General features: G+C 45.7%; 1 protein-coding gene across 1 annotated transcript in view; it reads left to right on the top strand.

The window, feature by feature from the left end:
• The window catches only part of LOC138299622 (corticotropin-releasing factor receptor 1), a 1,731,194-nt gene that overhangs the window by 1,219,154 nt on the left and 491,746 nt on the right, over positions 1–20,294 (top strand). Inside the window, exon 6 of the mRNA XM_069238054.1 lies at positions 11,357–11,477. Within this exon, the coding sequence (XP_069094155.1) occupies positions 11,357–11,477 (121 nt within the window). The remainder of the gene's footprint in view (positions 1–11,356; positions 11,478–20,294) is intronic.

The raw sequence follows: 20,294 nt of genomic DNA, 5'->3' as shown, positions 1-20,294 counted from the left end.
TGCACATGATAAAAAAGGAGGCAAAACATTTTGCAATTGGTGGTATATTCACCCAATTTAATGATGCTTAATTATTCCTCCACCTCTAAGGTCCAGCTCTCTGGATCTGTATCCACCTAGGTAAGCCACACATTTTCCTCCACAAACATCAGAGGCCATCTGCTGGCCACTAGAAACAGAAGGCTACCCTTGGGTTATTTTTCAATTAGAGAGCTTTCCCTTCCCTAATTAACAGGGTGGTGCTGTTGAGAGCTCTTCAAATTCCCAAACACACCTCTATCTCCAATAACAGATTTTTAATCTCCCCGGAGTGGGGCTTTTGCTCAATGACGCTTTTGATCAGCCAGCTAGTGGTATCTTTAACTAACTCCACTCATTAAGTCAGCTCAAAAGACTTAAGAAACTGTATGATAAAAATAATCTAGAGTACATTTTTAAATATGTATTCTGGGCCTTGAAAATGAACACAAGACAGTACCTCTGGTTCTGGCCAATCCTTTCCAATTAGACGTTACAAAGTGATACAGTTTTAACTATTAAGTCGACATTTGTAAATCATCACTGCCGCATACGAGATCGATAGGACATAAAGTGGCACAGAGCAACCTGTGCACGGATGACAGTCTTCATCATTCAGCCTACAATTGTACACATGAAAGCATGCATCATGAACAAAGTTCACCGAATCCTGTACCTTCGCTGTCCACAGTAGTTAACTTTATATTAAAAGATGAGCACTGAAAGTTGCATTTCAAAAGTAATTTACACTGTAAAGCAGTTAGTCAGCAAAAATACTGGAGGCTTTTAACAGGTAGAACTCACTTTTCTAGAATCAGGCTTTCTTTGTGACAATCATCGAATATGTTCACTTGAAGATGTATGCATTTTACAAGAGGGCGTGGCTTTCTTGCCTCCTCCTAATCAGTGGTGGGCCCTCTGTAATGGCAGAGGAGCATCGCTACACTGGCTCAGAACCAGTAGCAGAAAAATAAAAAGATTTTTCACTATTGTTTTATTTTTGTGCTGCTGGTTGAGACAGCCTTTGCAGGGAGGGGCCGGGCCATGGGAGTAAGAAGGGAGGAGGGGGAGTGGAGTATGCCCTTAACTGCACATGTCTGTTTGGCCAGCCGTTCTAGGCCAACCAACCAGACATGCACAGTTAAATTTCTCCAACCCAGATGTATTTCAGTCAGGTTGGAGAAACAGCACAGAATCTCTGTGCCTGAGCGAGTGGCAAACCAGCTCCCTCAGGTGAGCTCTAATTGCTCTAATGCTAGGTAATAGCATGGGGGAGCGCCAGGATTGCACAGGGAGTCTTTGATGCTGGGACCAGGAAGCAGAGGAGCGTGAGGTGGCCGGCAGCAACAGGTAAATATTTTTTAAATATACTCCCCCACGCTTCCCCTCGTGCTACCCCCGTGCTACCGCCCTGCGATCACCCCACACCCCTTCCACCCACCACAGCACTTTTAATTTATCTCAGCCACTGTTTCTCCTGTTTGTAAATCATAATGAGTTATAGATTTGTTTTGAGAGTCAGAAAGACTTTGTGAAAAAGGGGGTTAGCAACTGATAAAACATGCATTTGCACTAGCAATCCCTATTTTACAAGTCACAGGGTTTGAAGCTCTATGGGCCAGATGTACACAGTTATTTTCGTGTCACAAACCGCCTGATTTGCAGAATTGGGCCATTTGCGACATGAAAATAGCATTCTGGCATGTGCCAATGCTATTTTGCGATTAAATAATCTATTTACTGAATTGCAAAATAGGTTTGTGAGCCACTATTTGGAAGGGGTGTGCCGAGGGCGTCCCTTCCAAATAGCGATTTGCAGTGGTATGTCAGATTGTTTGCGACTGTGAATGCGGTTGCAAAACAATTGCAGTTACCACCAGGCAACCCATTCGCAAACAGGAAGAGGTCCCCACGGACCCCTTCTCCTTTGTGAATGGAAGCAAAAATATTTTTATATTATTATATTTATTTTTATTTTTTGAAATGCAACCTGTTTTCCTTTAAGGAAAATGGGCTAAATTTTTGAAAAAAACTGCTTTATTTAAAAAGCAGTCACAGACATGGTGGTCTGCTGTACCCAGAAGGCCACCATCCCTGTGAGTGCAACCATTCCCAGTGGGGTTGCAAATTGAATATTGAGGATGTAAGTCATTTGCATCCCCATTGGGAATCGATTGTGTCTGAGACACATAGGTACATTTCATTTTTCTAGTCTCTAATTGCGAGTCGCAAAAAATTGCAATTAGAGACTCACAAAATGAAATGGTTGTACATCTGGCCTTATATTGCTTTTTTGAATCTCACCCAGTCCATGCCATGGGTGCTTGTTGCAACTGCAATGTCCTCCACTCATTTTTTATGTGTGCTGTAATGCATATAAACCACATCCCTCTATTTCTCTCTCGCCCCTACCTCACTGCACTTTAGAAGAAGAAATGCAATTTTACATTTCTCCTATGGGACTGTGCTGATCATGGCTCTGTGCAACTTTGCAAAACAAAAACATTAATCAATATTATAGGAGCATTTTCTGCTGTGTAGTTTAGCTATCTAAATGGACATACAAGGTAAGTCACTGATTGACTGCATGGTATAAAAGTGAAGATTCATTCACTTCCAAAAGTGTCTGATAGTTTTAAATTTTGTGAGTAGATGAAATATAAATAGATTTAGGATACTTCTTCTGAGATAATATGAACATTTAAAAAGCATAAGAAACAAGCATTTAATCTCATATTGTAGCCATAGGCTTTTGGTGGATTAAGGGTGTCATATGTTTAAGCCTATAATTTATATCTTTGTGAGACAAAGTATGTGTGTTGTGACTTCAGCTACACCTGGTGTTTGATCACTTGCATCCATTACTATCACCTCTTTACCAAAGTGAGGACAAGGCTAATGGAGGGCTAACTGACAACCTCCATAAACTCTAATCCATTGGCTCCTTTCCAGTATACTTCCTTGATAGATGTAGGATGTGGAGTTTGTGTGAACACCACCATGAGAGGTTAGGTGCAGTGCGGTGTAGACAGACAAACAGTGAAAATGCGTAACAGTTTGAAGCCAGTCTTCACTTTATTTGCTTGCCTAAATTATGATATCTGGGGCCGTAGCCCACAAAGTGCCCGGGGCAGACGCTTACGTGGCCCCTTCTGTAATACTGATAGTGCTGGCACACGTGCATCAGCTGTAGAATGGGAGGGCATTCTATTCATGGGCATGGGAGTGTGGCCCCATGAGGGAATCTATTTGCCTTTGTGCAAGTGTCATATTAAGGATGTGGGTGCACAGGTAAAGAAGCCATCAGGAGGCATAATGACAGTGCACCACAAAAAGGTGGCTCACTGTCAGTTCCCTCAAGAAGAGGTGAAGGGGTCCATTGGAGCCCCCAGACTCTCCCCTACAGGCAGGTACAGTCACTAACTGCACCCTCCTGCAACAGGATCTCCCTCCCCTCTTTAGAGTGCAGGCGGTTAGCCGCATGCACAGGGAAACACAGAGCCACCTGTAAACAGCCGCTTTATAATTCACTTATATGCACTGCTCCCAAGGCAGCTGATTTCGCGGTTGCCCTGAGGGCAGAGCATTCACCATAATAGGGCACACCTTCCCAGTCTGTAGCCAGTGCCCTCTTTGAAAGATGCGCAGCCACGAAAAAGAGACAAAGTGCACCCAGTGAGTAATATGGTCCCTGGACGAGCAAAGGTAAAATCTTACTATACATGGTATACTTCTCCATCAGTCAATATGGCATAAGGAGCTATCATGCTGTATTTAAAACACCCTTCAAATTGAAATTGTAATTGTTAAGGTTGTTTGAATTTCAGTACCACCAGAGTCTATATGAACATTCCTAAATGCACTTTTATTAAAATATATTTTGATTTCACTGGATGGATTTATTCTCCGGTGATCCTGTTCTGCTACATGAACTGGCCAGCAACAAGGTACGTAATATTGCCTGCAATGATAACTTAGAATATCTTAAGCTATGTACCTTGAAAGCTATCATTAAAGGAGTTGTGATCCACCTGTTCACCAAAAATTAATATTTATCTGGCAAATTCCAACTAAATCACTTCAATTACCGGCCGCTCCTAATAAGAGTCTAAGGGCCACATGTACGATGCTTTTTGCACCTCACAAACAGCTAATCTGGCTGTTTGCGACTTTCAAAAAGCACTTCCCGATGCACAAACCCAGTTTTGCGATTCAGTAACATTGTTACTGAATCGCAATACGGAATTGCGACTCGCAATTAGGAAGGGGTGTTCCCTTCCTAATAGCGACTCGCAGTGCGATGTAGGATTGCTTTGCGAACGTGGTCGCAAAACAATCGCAGTTACCACCAGTGTCACACTGGTGGTAACACATTCGCAAACGGGAAGGAGTCCCTCTGGGACCCCTTCCCCTTTGTGAATGTCACTGAAAACATTTTTTCAGAGCAGGCAGTGGTCCTACTGAAATCGTTTAATTTTTTGTTTTTGTAATGCATCTTGTTTTCCTTTAAGGAAAACGTGCTGCATTACAACAAAAAAAAACTGCTTTATTGAAAAGCAGTCACAGACATAGTGGTCTGCTGTCTCCAGCAGGCCACCATCCCTGTGAGGGCCGCCATTCCCAAGGGGGTTGCAAATTGTGACCTACCTCACGAATATTCATGAGGTGGGCATTTGCGACCCCCTTGCGAGTCGCAAATAGTGTCAAGGACACTATCCTACATTCGGATTTGCGAGTCGCAAATCAGAACTTTGCTACATGTGGCCCTTAGCGCCTTACCCAATATTTTCTTGTAAATACTCCAGTAATTGTAATTTTTCTAAGACCTCCATCTGTCTTTTAAAAAAAATTCGGCACAACCAACCAGAATGCTTTCTGATCTATTGCTTTCAAACGATAAATGACAGACTTTGAAAACTTCATGAAATTATCTTTCTTGATGACAACGGGCACTTAAGCCCTACTTGTCAAATGTTATTAACTAACAAATTAGAACAGGGGAGTGTGGCCAAGCGTCCAACATGGTGGACACCTAATTCAGGTCGTAACATCTACCCGAGATGTGTCCCCAACATTGCGAGGATGCCACACTATACATCGTAAGGAGTCAGAGAGGTGCCGGGTATGTGGAGAAACCCAGATTGAAAAGTGGCGCCTGTGGGGGATGGCAACAGGCAGCGGCCTGTGGCGAGGTCTCCCACCCAATTGTTCTCTCTCTCACTGCTGCCCAGCGGCCCAATGGTAAGGCGTGGAGGGCGGGAGCAGATTGAGGACTGATGGGGAGTGCTCTGACCTGGTGGAGTCTGGGCGTGGTACCTAACGGCGGCAAAACTCTTGAAGAGAGCTGAGGTCGCACATCTCGGGGGCTCGCGCCAACAGGCCTGGCTCAAGAGAAGCCCACTGAAGGACACAGGTCTTCGCGTGTGTTGTGCTGCGGCCTGCTGATGTCCCCTGGCACTGAGCCCTAGCGGACAGCCTACCGTCTGGCGCGACCTGCTGTAGTTGTGGCAGAGGCCACAGGGGAGCCTGACTGCGGCCCAGCGATGGTGAAGGGATCCAAACAGTGAACTGAATTGTAGTCAGAGCCCCCAAGGAAGCAGCAAAGGTTAGCGCGCTGTGTGTGCTGAAAGACGGCGCTATTGAGGTGGGACGTGCGGGGCCGCCCTGTGGTATGAAGGACTGTAGCAATTTATAAAGTGCTGATTCACATGGAGGCCCGGCGGAGACCAGTGGCCGTGGCCGGGGTCAAGAGGGTCTGAATAGCCTGATGCTAGCCTCTAATCAGCTACAGAAATGAGACGTTGGGTGGGGTTGCAGCCTGTGGCAGGCATTGGGATCCCTGAATATACCAGATCTGCCTGGCGCAGAGAGCCCAACCCGAGCTCTGGCTGACTCAATCCGACCACACCCTCAAGGTACTACGAATGCACTGGGAAACCGTCCTATGCTGCTACGAGCCTGGCGGTGGTGATAGGTCCCATGTGAAACTCTAGGGGGTAAATATCTGGTGCATTGAGTGTGGCCCCCTGACCTTACGGTGACAATTCATTGTGTAGATGGGGTGTAACAAACCCAAGCCCCCTCGGCTGGAGGAATATAAACAGCAGCGCTCCCAACCCTCGGAAGACTCAATTTACTCCATGCCATCTGAATGTGTTCCCCGAGATCAGAGACATCAGGGGGCAAGCTAGATCTTATCTTACAGGAAATTTGTTACTCATGGAACAGAAACTTGGAGCTATTACTACAGACCTCCATTTGCTGAAAGATGACCAGCACAGATTGACGGACAGTTAAATTGCTGGAGCATACACAGGCCACCTTAGCACTGGTGCAAGCAGAGCATGACTCAATGTTGAAACAACTGCTCAAACAAGTGTAACAACTCCAAGTCCTAGCCGAGGATGCCGAAGGCAGAGAGTGCAGGAATAACATCCAGATAGTGGGCGTTCCGGAAGGCACTGAGGGAGATCATCCCATGCAGTACATCTAGACCTGAGGGCCTGTCCACCTTCTTCATAGTAGAACGGGCGCACCGTGTGCCTGCCAAGAGACCCATCCCGGGGGCCCCGTCATGGCCAATAGTGGCAAAAATACTGAACTACAGAGACATGTTACTCCAGGTCTGCGCTGGAACGCGCGCAGATCACTGTGGACGGATCCAGAGTATCTCTTTATCCAGATTACACGATGTTGGTATAACATCACCGGGCTTCCTTCCAAGAAGTAAAGAAACACCTCAGAGCACACTGCCTTGTATATGCATTGTTCTTCCCTGTGAAGTTGAAAGTTATACATGAACAACGTTCTCATTCCTTTGATTCTCCAACGGCAGCCAGAGAATGGCTAGATCTGAACTTTCAGGGAACACAGAGTGACCAACAATAGGAGTTTACATCACAAACTCAGGCCGTCATACTTGGCCCGCCCGCCATAAACAGGACCCCGGGAACAGTAGAGGAGGAAGTCCATTCCTGTGGCAGGCATGTAAAAGTCAACTGGAGACCATCCAACTTGCTACTACTCTGAGTAGGTCCAGCACGGAGTCATCCAGGGCCGGGGACACAAACACTGAAAAGAGCGTGGATTCCGTTTTCAGTCCAAGATATAAAAATAGATTCACAGGGTAGATATGTACTGCTCAAGGGACTCTTAGATGGAGCACAGATAGTACTAGGTTGCTTTTATGAACCAAACCAAGAACAAGATGCTTTTTATGCACGCCTATCTACCTTGTTATCGGACTGGGCTCACCTCCCATTGGTACTGGGTGGGGGAACTCAAATGCAGTACTTGATGTTCTCCTCGACCTTTCACATCCACCCCTTGCGAGCGCTGCACCGGTTCATCAGGCCAGAGCATTGCAACAGTGAGTTGAGGGGGGGACCTGGTGAATGTATGGCGGAACCATAATGTGGACGCAAATTAATATTCCTTTTATTCCTACCGACATATACTCTATTCCCGCATAGACCGATTCTTGTGCAACTCCAGCCTGCAATCCCACATAACCCATTTTACATATTTAGGTAAGACGGTGTCTGACCATAACCCGGTCGAGATCCAGCTGCACTGGGGACAGGTACCAGTCCCAATACGAACATGGCACCTACAGCCCATGCTCTTGGAAGACACGGTTTATAGAAATACACTGGCTACTGCTATAGACACATTTTTTTCGGAAAACACAGACACTGCCAACTCCCCACTGATTGCGCAGGAGGCCTTTAAGGTGATAATACAGGGATTCTCCATTTCTATGCTGGTGGGAGTATGGGTCAAAATTCTGAAAGACCTCACACACCTAGAAAATAATTTGGGTGCTCTAGAACAAGAGGCGACCCTAGAACACGCCAAGGCAGCGCAATTACAAACAGCACGGATACGTCAGGCGGAACTCCTAGAGCGCTTGCATGTGGTAGTTAACAGATCCTACACCCAAAGGACACATGTAGAGGTGGACAAACCAGGTGCCCTTCTTGCCAAACTAATCATGCCACGCAATCTCCTATATCAACGATACAATCTCCACAGTTAGGTATAGTAAAAAATCAAACTAGCATCAACAACACCTTTTTTCTATACTGTACTGATCTGTACATAGCACCGCCGCCTGTAGACCACCACTCAGACACATGTTTCTGCACCAACATCCTCTTCTGCAGGTGACAGCATTAGACTACATTAGAGAGAGAGGCGCTGTGAGCTCCAATTGCAACCACTGAGATTAGCGAGTCACTGAAAGAGATAGCATGTAATAAGACTCCGGGCTCTGATGGATTGCCGGTGGAATTTTATGCCACAAATGCCAATCGCCTTCTTCCCCAACTAGAGAAGTTATGTAAGAGGTCTCTCAAGGAAGGAATGCTTCCAGTCACAACTCGAGAAGCAGTGGTGGCCTTGCTTCTTAAACCTGAAAGCCCTCCTACACAGATGTCCTCTTATAGACCCCTGTCTATTCTAAATACAGAATATAAACTCCTCAGTAAAGAATTAGCACGCAGACCACTCCCACTACTTCCGCATCCACTACAGACAGACCAATGCGGATCTGTTCACGCCATGGTACATCGATAAATATCCGCAGCATATTTCAGTTGATAGGTGAGAGGAAACACCAATATCCGCATGCCAGTTGCATCTCCTTAGATATGCGCCAAACATTCGATATTCTCAGCTGGCAATATATGTTGGCCTCTCGGGAAGCCTATGGCAGACCCCCAGATTTTATACGGTGGGTGAAGCTCCGAATGCCAGGGCCAAGATGGGAGTGCATATATCCACCTGTGACCACATATACCGTGGAACTAGGCAGGGGTGTCCTTTGTCCCCCCTCTTGTCTGTATTGGCACTGGAGCCCTTGGCACAACACCTTCACCACAGCGTGAATGCTTGGGGAATTGTGCTCAATCCCACTACCCATGCTTGCTCCTTATATGCAGATGATATGATTCTTTATTATAGGGATTTGAGGCAAGGCACAGAGAGGACAGCACAGATTTTTTCTCGATTTGCACTCCTTTCAGGGCTTCAAATGAATCCAAATAATTCATATGCATACTCCTTCTGAGGCACCTGTTCGGAACCTGCGATCTGATTCGGACCCATATCCATTGCAATAGCACGTGTCTCCTTCCCTTATCTTGGTACTCGCATATACCAGAACCAAGCGGATTTGCTAGAAGGTAATTCAATTTAAGCCGGACGATTACATCGCTCCGGTCCCAAGTCGACTTCTGGATCACTCTACCCCTGTCGGTGGCGGGGAGGGTAGCACTGGCAAAATTCGTACTGTTACCTCGTGTCCTATACCATTTTCTGAACTTGCCGCTCATGGTACCTCCCTGAATATTTTGAACATTGAACTCCTTACTGATTGATTTAATATGGGGGAGGGGGTCACTGTCGAGTCGGCCTGACAAAACTACAGTTACCCTCAGACATGGGTGGCTTGGACGCTCCAAACTTTAAGCCCTACTGTACAGTGGGCCAACTCCAATGGCTGTCCTGCTGGCTAGCCGGCCATAATCTGGAAGAGATATGTTGTACAGCTGCGATGTGGAAGAAGGGTTTCATTCATTGTTTGCTCTGTCCAGGGTTCCCAAAATTACCCCTCGTGCTACCTTGCAATTGCAAACGGCGTTGGCTTATTGGAAACTAACTACATGTTACAGAACCTCATCAACCCCCTATGCGCTAACATAACATTATGCAGGCTCCCTAACCCCTCAGGATCTATCACTGCAGTTATGCTCAGAGTTTGGGAACAGCGGGGTCCACTTACCTTAGGAGACTTGTTTGAAGATGGCATGTTAATGCCACACTCAGACTGTGCAAGTACATGGTTTATCGGAGACTTACTTTTTAACCCATGCTAAAATATTATCACCTGTACAATTATTGGCCACCACAGGGTACTGAACCAGTAACACACAAAGCCCTTCAGGCTGTTTACTCTATGGGACACAGCAGGCATCTTATTAGATGGCTATATCGTGGGGTCCAAGCACATCTCCACACATCCTTGGATAGTTGAAGGCTACGTGGGCAACTGATATAGGTAGAAACATTACTGCTAAAGAGTGGACTTTCCTATTACAATGTGCTAAAAAAGTATCTTGCAACACTAGATTTAAGCTGATACAATTTTACCGTTTTCATTGAGCGTACCTCACTCCGCAGAGGCTCAATAGGATCTATCACACTACTACGGCACAATGTGCTCGGTATCAGACTATTGTTGTCGACCTTCTCCATATGATCTGGCATATCCGTCCCTCTCACAGTACATGACTGTAATAGGAGTTACTTTGACAGAGATCGCAGAGGTGACAGTGGAACTGATGCCCACTTATTTCCACCTGGGTCTACACCCTAGAAAATGTAGCTCTAAGGTACTTTCACACTTCATGGACCTGGCTATGCTCTTGGCGAAATGACACCTGATGAGGTGCTGAAAGTCTCCCCATGCCCCATCTCTCCTTTCATGGAGGGAAGAAGTATTACACTGGAGCCAGGCTGAAAGTTTGGCTCTCAGAAGAGAAGAATACAGAGGGCTGAGAAGAAAACCAATATCGCTAGAGAGGGACACACTAGTGGAAGTATTTAGGGCACAGAGTGAGACACCGGGTTAACTGCACTGAGGCAAGCAGCATCCCTTAATAGATGCCGGAAGAAAGTAGAGTAGAAAACCTGATGCTTAAACATATTTCAACCTATGGGGTTTTTATCCTCCCTTTACCCGCATATGACTTGCAAGGAATGGTATTGTTCTTAAGAGGATTACATACGTCGGCCATCCCTACAAGAAGATGTACTCCCGAGAACCTCAATATTAATTGTGACTCATATGGCTTAACTTAATTAAAAGTGGGTTAGGGTGTGGGGTGGGGGCTTAGGGACAGGGTTTTGTTGTTTATCATCGATGTTAAATAATACAAGAGTGCTTGGACCCATCTGTAGGTCTGAAAGGCAGACCGCTTGGTTACAATTCTGTTATATATGCAGAGCTACTTGATCTATACACTGTATGCTGAACCAGTTGAAGGCTGAAAACCGATAAAATTGTGTTAAAAAAAAAAAAAAAAACTAATTAGAACACTCTCCAGCCGTGCACACATATTGACAAATGTGTATATATTTTCTTTGTCCTACTTCTATATCCTTCTCCCACGAATGAGAATGGGTGTTTCCTTCTTGTAAATCAATCCATGCAAAGAACAAATGTTTACCAGTTCAGTCTTGTAGCTAATGTAGTGGTGGGTGGTGGGGTGGGGGTGACAGCAGGACTCAAAGGAAATATTTCTTATATACCTTCTCAACTTACGCTTCCCCACAGGAGCATCCGGTGCCTGCGGAACATCATTCATTGGAATTTAATCACTGCGTTCATCCTGCGCAATGCCACCTGGTTTGTGATGCAGTTGACTGTGAGCCACGAAGCCCATGACAGCAATGTGGTATGTACCAGCCCCTGCGGCCTAAAGTATTGTTCTCATTTGAGTTTGCATCCCAGGAATTGTAAGACATCTAAAGCAGGGGACGGAGTGGAGGGGGGGCAGGGGTTGGTGAAAATAATATTTAAAAAATAAATAAATAAACTTACCTCCGCCACAATGCACCCCTCTCCTGCTGCCTCGCACTCCTCTTGCCTGGATGTGTGTTCAGTGGGTCACCAGCACAGGTTTCCCTGCAATCCTGACACTGCTCTCCTGCTACACCTAGCATGAAAGCAGTGCCAGGACTGGTCTGAGACACTTGGTCAGATGCTCAGACACAGTCCTGGGGTCTGTGCAGTTTCTCCAGCCCGGCTGTTAAACACAGCTAAGCTGGAGAAACCTAAGAAGCCAGGCCAAACACACATGCACACTTAAGTGCACACTCTTTCCTCCTCCCCCCTTCCGTAGCCCAATCCCGCCCTGCACTTCTGGCTGAGCCAGCAGCAGAAAAATAAAACAATAGTAAACTAATGTTTTATTTTTCTGCTGCTGGCTCAGCTGGAGGGGAGGGGGGTGACGCTCCTTCACCATAGCAAGGAGCCACCCCTAGTTATCAATTATTTAAATGCAGCGTTGTGTTGTTTGACACTGGTGAGCTTCGCCATTTTGCTTTCTGTTTAATACAATAAGGGGCATATTTAAGAAAAATGGCGCTGCGCACAGTAGACCTCTGAACACAGTGCATTTAACCCAGTAGCCGCACTACATTAACTATAACTTGCCACCAACCGTGCACTGTGTTCTCACAAATTATGTGATCTGTGATGTCATTAGTGTTGATGTAATTGCTATATTTGTATAATCAATATAATATGAAAGGATGTAAGCAGTGCATGGAGAAGGCATGATTTATAGTTAAAGTAATGTGGATTCCAAATTCAATTCACTGTATATTTGTGTCAAAATAAAAAATAAAATAAAATGGCCCCATGCTCAAACTAGTCATACAGTAGCACATTTTTTGGAAACGTTTGTGGATATACAGCACCAAAGTTATTAGCAACACAAAAAAGAATATCCTATGGAAACATGATCCTGACTATGACTACCTTAACTACTTACACTGAAAAAAACAAAGGTTACATGTATGTTATAGTTAGCCTCAAATTTTTAATGCACAAAACCACAGAAATCCAACAGTTATAGTTATACATGTCTTAGGAAACAATAACTTTTGCCCTTAGGTAACTATAACTCACACCCACCCCATGCACAGTTTTATTATCACAAATGGTATTAAAAATGTTGCAGTTATATTATGAATGATGTCAAACACTATGCCATTATTGATGTAATATGTGGGTTGAGTAGCAGTGCATGGCGAGGGCTCGAGTTATGGTTACCTTTAGGAACGAGGTATATTACTATAACTGGTGAATTTCTATGGTTTTGTGTGTTTAAAATTTGAATCAACCTTTAATGTACCTCTAATTCTGGGGTTTTCACACAATTTCTAAGGTTTTTTAATTCCATTTCCTATCTATAACATCCAGGTAACCTTTGTTTTTTTCAGCAAATTTCTATTTTTTTAACGTAAAGTATTATTTTACGTTAATCAAACCCCCACTGGGCATGTCCTTCGGCCGTGCATGGCAGGTGTTGACTGCAGGGCCCGCTGCCAACCTCTCATAAGCACCCAATTCTGTGGCACACACAGCGAGTGCTAACTGCAGAGTTTGACCCAACCTCATTCTGTGCATGACCTATGGCCAGGCCCAACACCCAAGCCCTCATAGGCACTCAACCCCACTCCACGCATGGCTTTTGGCGATGAGTGGAGATTGGGTGGCTGCAGGCCCTGACCTGCAGCAAGGCCCTTCAGGCAACCCACCCATAGAACCTGTCTTCCTGTGCTGGTTTGGGCCCCTGAACCCCATCCCCTTCCCTGGGTCAATATTGGCCCTGGGGAACCCCATCCTCTGGGGCTGGCCAATTTGTGAAATGGGAGAGGGGCCGCTTAGCCCGGGGGACCCAATCTCTGGGGCCTGGCAATTACTCAAAAGGGGAGGGGGCCACATGGACCCCCTCTATAGGCTGATTTTGGCCCTGGTAATCCCATCCCCTTGTGCATGCCCAATTATTAAAAGGGGGACGGGGCCATGAGGCCACCCTCCCAGGCCGATTTAGTAATTGGGATTCCATCCAGCGGGGCCCGGCCACTTGTACATGTGTGCCCTGGCCCCACCCAGGGTACCCAGTGTGCAGGCTTGAGAACCGTGGGGGGAGCCATGAAACCCAGCAGTCTCTGCTGTCTCCCATGTCCTGCGGAGGTAAGCATTGCTCTTGCATACAGGAAGCAGCAAAAATGCTGCTCCATGCCTGCCGAAGCAACACTTTCATCTGTTTTCCTGCCTGCTTAATAGCAGGCAGGAAATCAGACAAAAAGTCCTCTCCCAGCAGCCTGGAGCAGTTTTACTGCTCCTGCCCACTTGGAGTGGACTTACAGTTTGCTTGCACTTGGTGGGAGTTGTCATATCTCCCATCTAGTGACAGCAAACTATTAGGTCCTGAGAGCACCTTGGGACATAGGGAGACGGCCCTGGAGGGTGGCAGTCCCCAAAGCCATTAATGGTTCCAGGAGTGGAGGGCCATGCATTCCCCTGCCTTTATTATTACATAGCCTGCCCATGAAGGTAGTGATCACCAGGGTCAAAAAAATGGGCTAGGAGGGGGCTGCATGCCCCCCTCCCCTTTTCAACAGTGGCTAAGCCCTGGGGAGGTGGTGGTCCCTGGGACCGTAAATGGCCTGGGATGGGTGCCGTGCAGCTCCCCTCCCCTTTATGTTCAATTGACCTGGTCCCAGGGAGGGGTAGTCACTGGGGCCATAGAGGGTCCTGGAGAGGGGTCATCATGGCCCCCCTCACTTCATAATTTAATTGGTCATTCCTAGTGGATGTGGCGGTCCCGTGGCCACAAATGGCCTACTGAGAGGGGCAGCATGTGCACTTATAGTTGGCCTTGCCCTAGGGAGGTGGCGGTCTCCAGGGACCATTTCGACCATAGGGGAGGGGGTTGCTTGCACACTCCTCCTCAGATTATTTAAGATTATTTATATACACCCAGAACCTAGCCCATCCGGGGGCTGATCTGTAACCAATGGGAGGAGATGGTGCTTTTTAGAAAAAAAATCCTGGGATTCTCAGATTCTCTATGATTTTGCAGGAAATTTTAAAAAAAATGCTTTTTAGCCCTGACAGGGTCCGTGAGGGACTCCACCACAAGGCCTAGGAGGTTAGAGTATTCCTTTATGTTTAACTTTGTTTGTGACGCTGAGTCCCAAAATGGTTACCAACACTTCCTGGTTGAAGTGTTGGCAGCCAATCAGATCTCAGCATGAAATCTGTCAGATCAGCAGAGGATCCATGTCCCAAAATATCTATATTTTGCAATTTTTTTAATCTTTAAATATCTCAAAAACCACTGAATGGATTTACACTGAATAACAAAAAGAGAGCTTTCTGGTCCATTCAGTGATTTGGGAAATTGCTTGGGGAAAATGCATTCTCCCCCCCCCCTTTTCTCATCCCCCCACTAAATGGATCACCCCAACTTTCAAAACAGCTGCTGAAAGAACTAGCATATGAATTTTGAAAATTTTGTGAAGATCCATCAAACGGTGCAAAAGTTATTGGTAAAACAAAAATTGTTTGTCCATGATAATAGGTCCTAACTATAAATACCTACTCAGACTGGCCATCACCAGTAGGCAGATATAGTTAGGACCTAGTTTCCCCAGAAAAAACGCTTTTTGTTTTGCCAATATCTTTGGCGCAGTTTGAGGATTTCTCACAAAAGTTTCAAAACTAGTATGCCACTCACTTTACCATCTATCTTGATTCGGCAATCTGGGGTCAAGAAAAAAGGGGGGCCCCAAAGTGTATTTTCCCCATGCACTATCCCATTGTAGACACAACTACTGCCCATACAGCTGGATGGAATTTCACCAAAATTGGCAGAAAGCTAGCTCTAGGTGCAGAAAGAGCCCTTTTTGTGATTTGGCGAATATCCGTTCAGTAGTTTTTGAGTAATTAAAGAAAAAAGAAAAATAGATATCTGGGAGAAGCCTAAGCACAGATCTCATGGTAAGATATGGTTTGTTTGGCAACACTTCAACCAGGAAATAGTGGCAGCCATCTTGGGACTTGGACTCAGCCGACTTCCAAAAAAAAAGTACAAAAAAAAGAGAAGAGAAGGGGGACAGAGTATTAATACCCTGACCCCCCAGGTCTGATGGTGAGGTCCCAGAGGGAGCTTCCTGAGGCAAGAAATGATTTTGCTTTTTTTTACTTTACTTTTTTTACTTTACAGCGAATCTGCAGTTAAAAAAAAAACAAGCATGGGGCTTTCATGCTTGTTTTTGATAATGACACCAGGGTTCACCAGATTTCCATTCTGGTAAATTGGTTTCTAAAGCAAATGTTGTGCAGGGGTTTTATATTGTTCACTTTGGCTTTAGTAGTATCTATGTGTTTGTGTAGTTTTTAGCTTTTTAGCTCAGCTTCTTGCAGCGTCAATGACTCCTCCTGCCCCAGAGAGCTGGGGCTGAGAGCGTGGATTGAGGCAAGCTGCTCCTGTGTTCACAGCAGCTGGTTGTAGGATGGAACCACTCATGCTGGAACCATGCATGTCTTAACAATGCAGTCGGGACAAAGACTGCGTTATTCCCATGCAACAGCATGCGTGGTTCTATCATACCACCCCACACCGGCCCTGAGCCCAAAACTACCCCCACCCCTAATACCTAAACCACCCGACCCCCTAACTGCCCTAAACAAAATATATCCCAACCCCCCGCCCTCACACCAATAAACTAAAGTACCCCAAACCCCCCTTCCCCTAACCCTAAAAAAAACTATCCCGACCTCCCCCCACCCCTGCTCCATTAAAATAAACTACCCTGACACCCACACCCACCCTGAGCCCCAAAAAAAATTCCTGACTCCCCACCCTTAAAAAGTAAACTACCCGACCCCCTGATCCCTAAAAAAAACTATCCCGACCCACCAGCCCTAAAAACTAAACTACCCTCAACACCTGTCCTGAGCCCTAAAACCTTCCTCCCTAATAAGTAAACTACCCTGAAACCCTCCACCCACCCTCAGCCCGAAAACAAAAATTATCCTGTGCCCCCACCTGTTACCCTAAAAACTAAATTACCCTGGAGAGCTGGAAAAAAAAATACAATGACCCCCACACTCCTAAAAACTAAAGCTAAAGTACCCTGGCACCCCCATCCACCATAAGCCCTGAATCCACCCCACTGCTAAAAACTACCCGCTAGCCCTGCCCCAACCCCACTTACATCACCGCATCCTCTCTCGATCCTTCCTCCTCTTCTCTCCTCCCTCCTCTCTCACTTCCTTAAACCTTCCTACACCATTTTAAAAATAAACTACCCCGCTCCCACCCCACTCCCGCCCCTAAAAAAAAATAGCCCAACCCCCAATCTAAGCCCTTAACAAAAATACCCAAACCCTCCACCCCACCACTTAAAAAAAAGATCTAGCCCACCCCAATCCTTTAATCTACCCTCCCACCCCTGCCCCGCTTACCTCACTACATCCTCTGCCTCCTCTCCTGAATCAAGCACGGCTTTTTCTGTGCCTTAACCAAGCATATGCGTAGTTTAGCACATGCGTGGTTATGACACAGAAACAGCCAGGCGTTGTTTAGGCAAGCGTGGTTACACATGAGCTGAACTGTTCAGCCCCGGACCTTTTTGGAACGTCTTCTCCCCATGCACAACATCCCCCATGGCTCTCCCTCCCTAGGCCTTCTGCCGTCTTGCCAGCCCGACTAATGAACTGCATCAGAGCAGCCAACGGGAGACCCATAAATGTGTTGAGGTCACACCCAGTGCAGCAGGAGAAGAACAACAGCAAGGAGAGGGATAAGAGCTCCGATCCCCTATGCCCTGGCACAAGGGAAGGGTCTTGCATTGTCTGTTATGCCAAGCTGATGATGCCCGGGCGTAGAACCGAGCCATCCTCCCTTGCAGCTGCCCTCACCAACCCTGCAGCAAAGAGGAGGGGGAAGTCGAGGGAACTTGCTAGGCCTGCATTGTGCAGCCTGTATCAGATTAAAGTACTCCTCCATGGGATTTAGCTTTGCCACACCAATCCTTCTTCCTCCTTTGGGATGAAGTGTATCAGTCAGTGATCTGTATTTTCCATAAGCGGTCCCAGCAGCATTGTACCCTCTAAGTCTAATCGCTTGATCACCCCATTACTGTCTGTCTAGTGCTTTCTGGTCGTGGTGGCTACTGTCTTGGCCTTAGACCATCAGCCATACACTGTGATAGACCAGTAGACATGAGGACACCATGCTTGCGCATCCGCTCCTGTGCAGGCATGTATCACCTCTAATGCATGCTCCCCTGGAGCTCAATTGTCTGGCCACGGCTCCTGTGATGGTGAGGGTGCCCTTCCACTGAACCTCCCTACATGGCTGGTTTCTATTTTTGTCTCTTAGCTGAAGAATTGCAATTTACATTTTGCATGTATATTGTGAAATCATGCTGTTACATCATATGTCCCCGCTTATTTTGTATGTACCAAGTGGAACTTTACATTTGAGAGAGACATGTCAGCCAAGTCACCAAGATAGTTGTTTTTTAGGTAGCAGTGCTATAATATAAATGGTCCTGAATACTGTTCAGGCTAGCCGCTATTGTATGTACTCAGCAGACGCGACATCTCAGCCAACATGATGGCATCTGTCTAGCTGGTAAATACAGATCTCTCCTACAACCGTAATGGAAATTCAGGCATAGGAATTATGTCCATACTTAAACCATGTAGGTTCTTTGTTTCGCCGAAAAATATGACACCTCTATGTAACTTACTGCGAAGTTGAGCAAGGACATATGATTTTTCATTTTTAAATTATATAATGGTTACTGTACGTCAATGTTAGATGAAATGTGAGGTGCTGTTTCAATCCACTATGCCAAAATCCCAACGAAAGTATAGGAAGGAAACTTAAAATACACCCAGTGGCATAATTAATGTTGGTACCTTTCAGGAGAACTGACAGTGAGGTGTCACATGATGTCATGATCACTGCAGTTGAGTCTAAGACAATTTAGTTTGTTTACTACACTGAATTTTAAGTCCCTATTTGGTTAAACAGCTCCTAATAAAATCTACAATCTATTCTGTGTTATTGGTCATGCTGTGTTGTATTCTGCTGCATATCACCCTAACATCTCAGGCAGGAGAAAGCTTTGTATTTGCAGTCAGCTTTGTATTGCTTTTCCTCCATATAACCTCCCTGTGTTTTGAAAACAAAACGAGGTGAATTGGTTGGAACTACCGACCAACACATATTCAGTTTCGTTCAGAAGTATGTAATTTTTAAAGCTTTAAAATGTCTTTCTTTTTAATTTTCTTCTTTTGGACCACATCGAAATGCTGCAATCCAAGAGATACAGAGTTCTTAAAGGATACTTTTCTGTATTTGGTGTTCTGACACTATACACGGCTAAGGTGCATGACAACTACCATTTTGTGGCCGTGAGCCAGATTTACCTCCAATTTATGAATCTGGACAGTCACTTAAAACTATTTTCCCATGTTCTTAAAGGTTCATATTGGCCCAGGGACAGGAGCCACGCAACCACTCACACACCCACTTACTGACCCACACAGCCACTCACACACCCATTCACAAACCCATACAGCCACTGACACACCCAGTCACTGACCAATAAAGATAATCGCACACCCAATCACAGACCCATACAGCCACTCACACACCCAGTTACAGACCCATACAGCCACTCACACCTGCTCACAGACCCATACAGCCACTCACAAGTTCACTCACACACCCACACAGCTATTCCAACACCCACAGACAGACCCATACCACCACTCACTGCCAGACCACTACAGCCACTCACAAACTCACCCACACAGCTACTCACACACTCACTTCCAGACCCATACAGCCACTCGCACAGCCACTTACAAACCTATACAGTCACCCACAAACCCACTCAAACACCTACTCAGCAACTCCCACTCTCACTCACAGACATACACAGCCACTCACACATCCACTCACAGACCCATAGACCCACTCACACAGCTTCTAATACACCCACTCATATGCCCGCACAAGCACTCCCACACCCTTAAACCCAAACAACCACTCACAAACCTTTACAGCCACTCACACACCAGACCCATACAGCCACTCCCAAACCCACTCACTGGCCCATAACACCACTCACACACCTACTCACAGATCCAAAGACACTCACAGACCCTCTCACATACCTACAAAACCACTAACAGAACCATACAGCCACTCATACACCCACTCACCAACACATACAGCCTCTCACAAGCCCACTCTCAAAGGTTACAGGGACATTAGAGTTAAGAAAAAATGTTTTTAAAAATGTACAAATCCACTGAAAAAACAAAGGTTACAAGGGTGTTACAGTTAGGAAATAACATTAAACAACTGTCGACATTCACTGAAAAAAACAAAGGTTACAGGGAGGTTATAGTTAAGAAATAGCTTTAATAAAACCTTAGAAATTCGCTGAACAAACCAAAGGTGAACGGGACGTTGTGGTTAGGTTTAGATTTTACACATACAGAACCATATGAATTCAACAGTTATAGTTACCTGAGCTAATTACAACTTATGCCCCTGCAATGCACTGCTTTTGACCTCACATATTACGTCACTCATGACGTAAAGAAAGGTCTTAGTGAACATATTAATTTACTGCAATGTACTACTACATTCATTCATCACAGGAGA

The sequence above is a fragment of the Pleurodeles waltl genome, chromosome 6, assembly GCF_031143425.1.
Source record: "Pleurodeles waltl isolate 20211129_DDA chromosome 6, aPleWal1.hap1.20221129, whole genome shotgun sequence".
Lineage (NCBI taxonomy): Eukaryota > Metazoa > Chordata > Amphibia > Caudata > Salamandridae > Pleurodeles > Pleurodeles waltl.
This window is presented reverse-complemented; position numbering and strand designations above follow the sequence as displayed.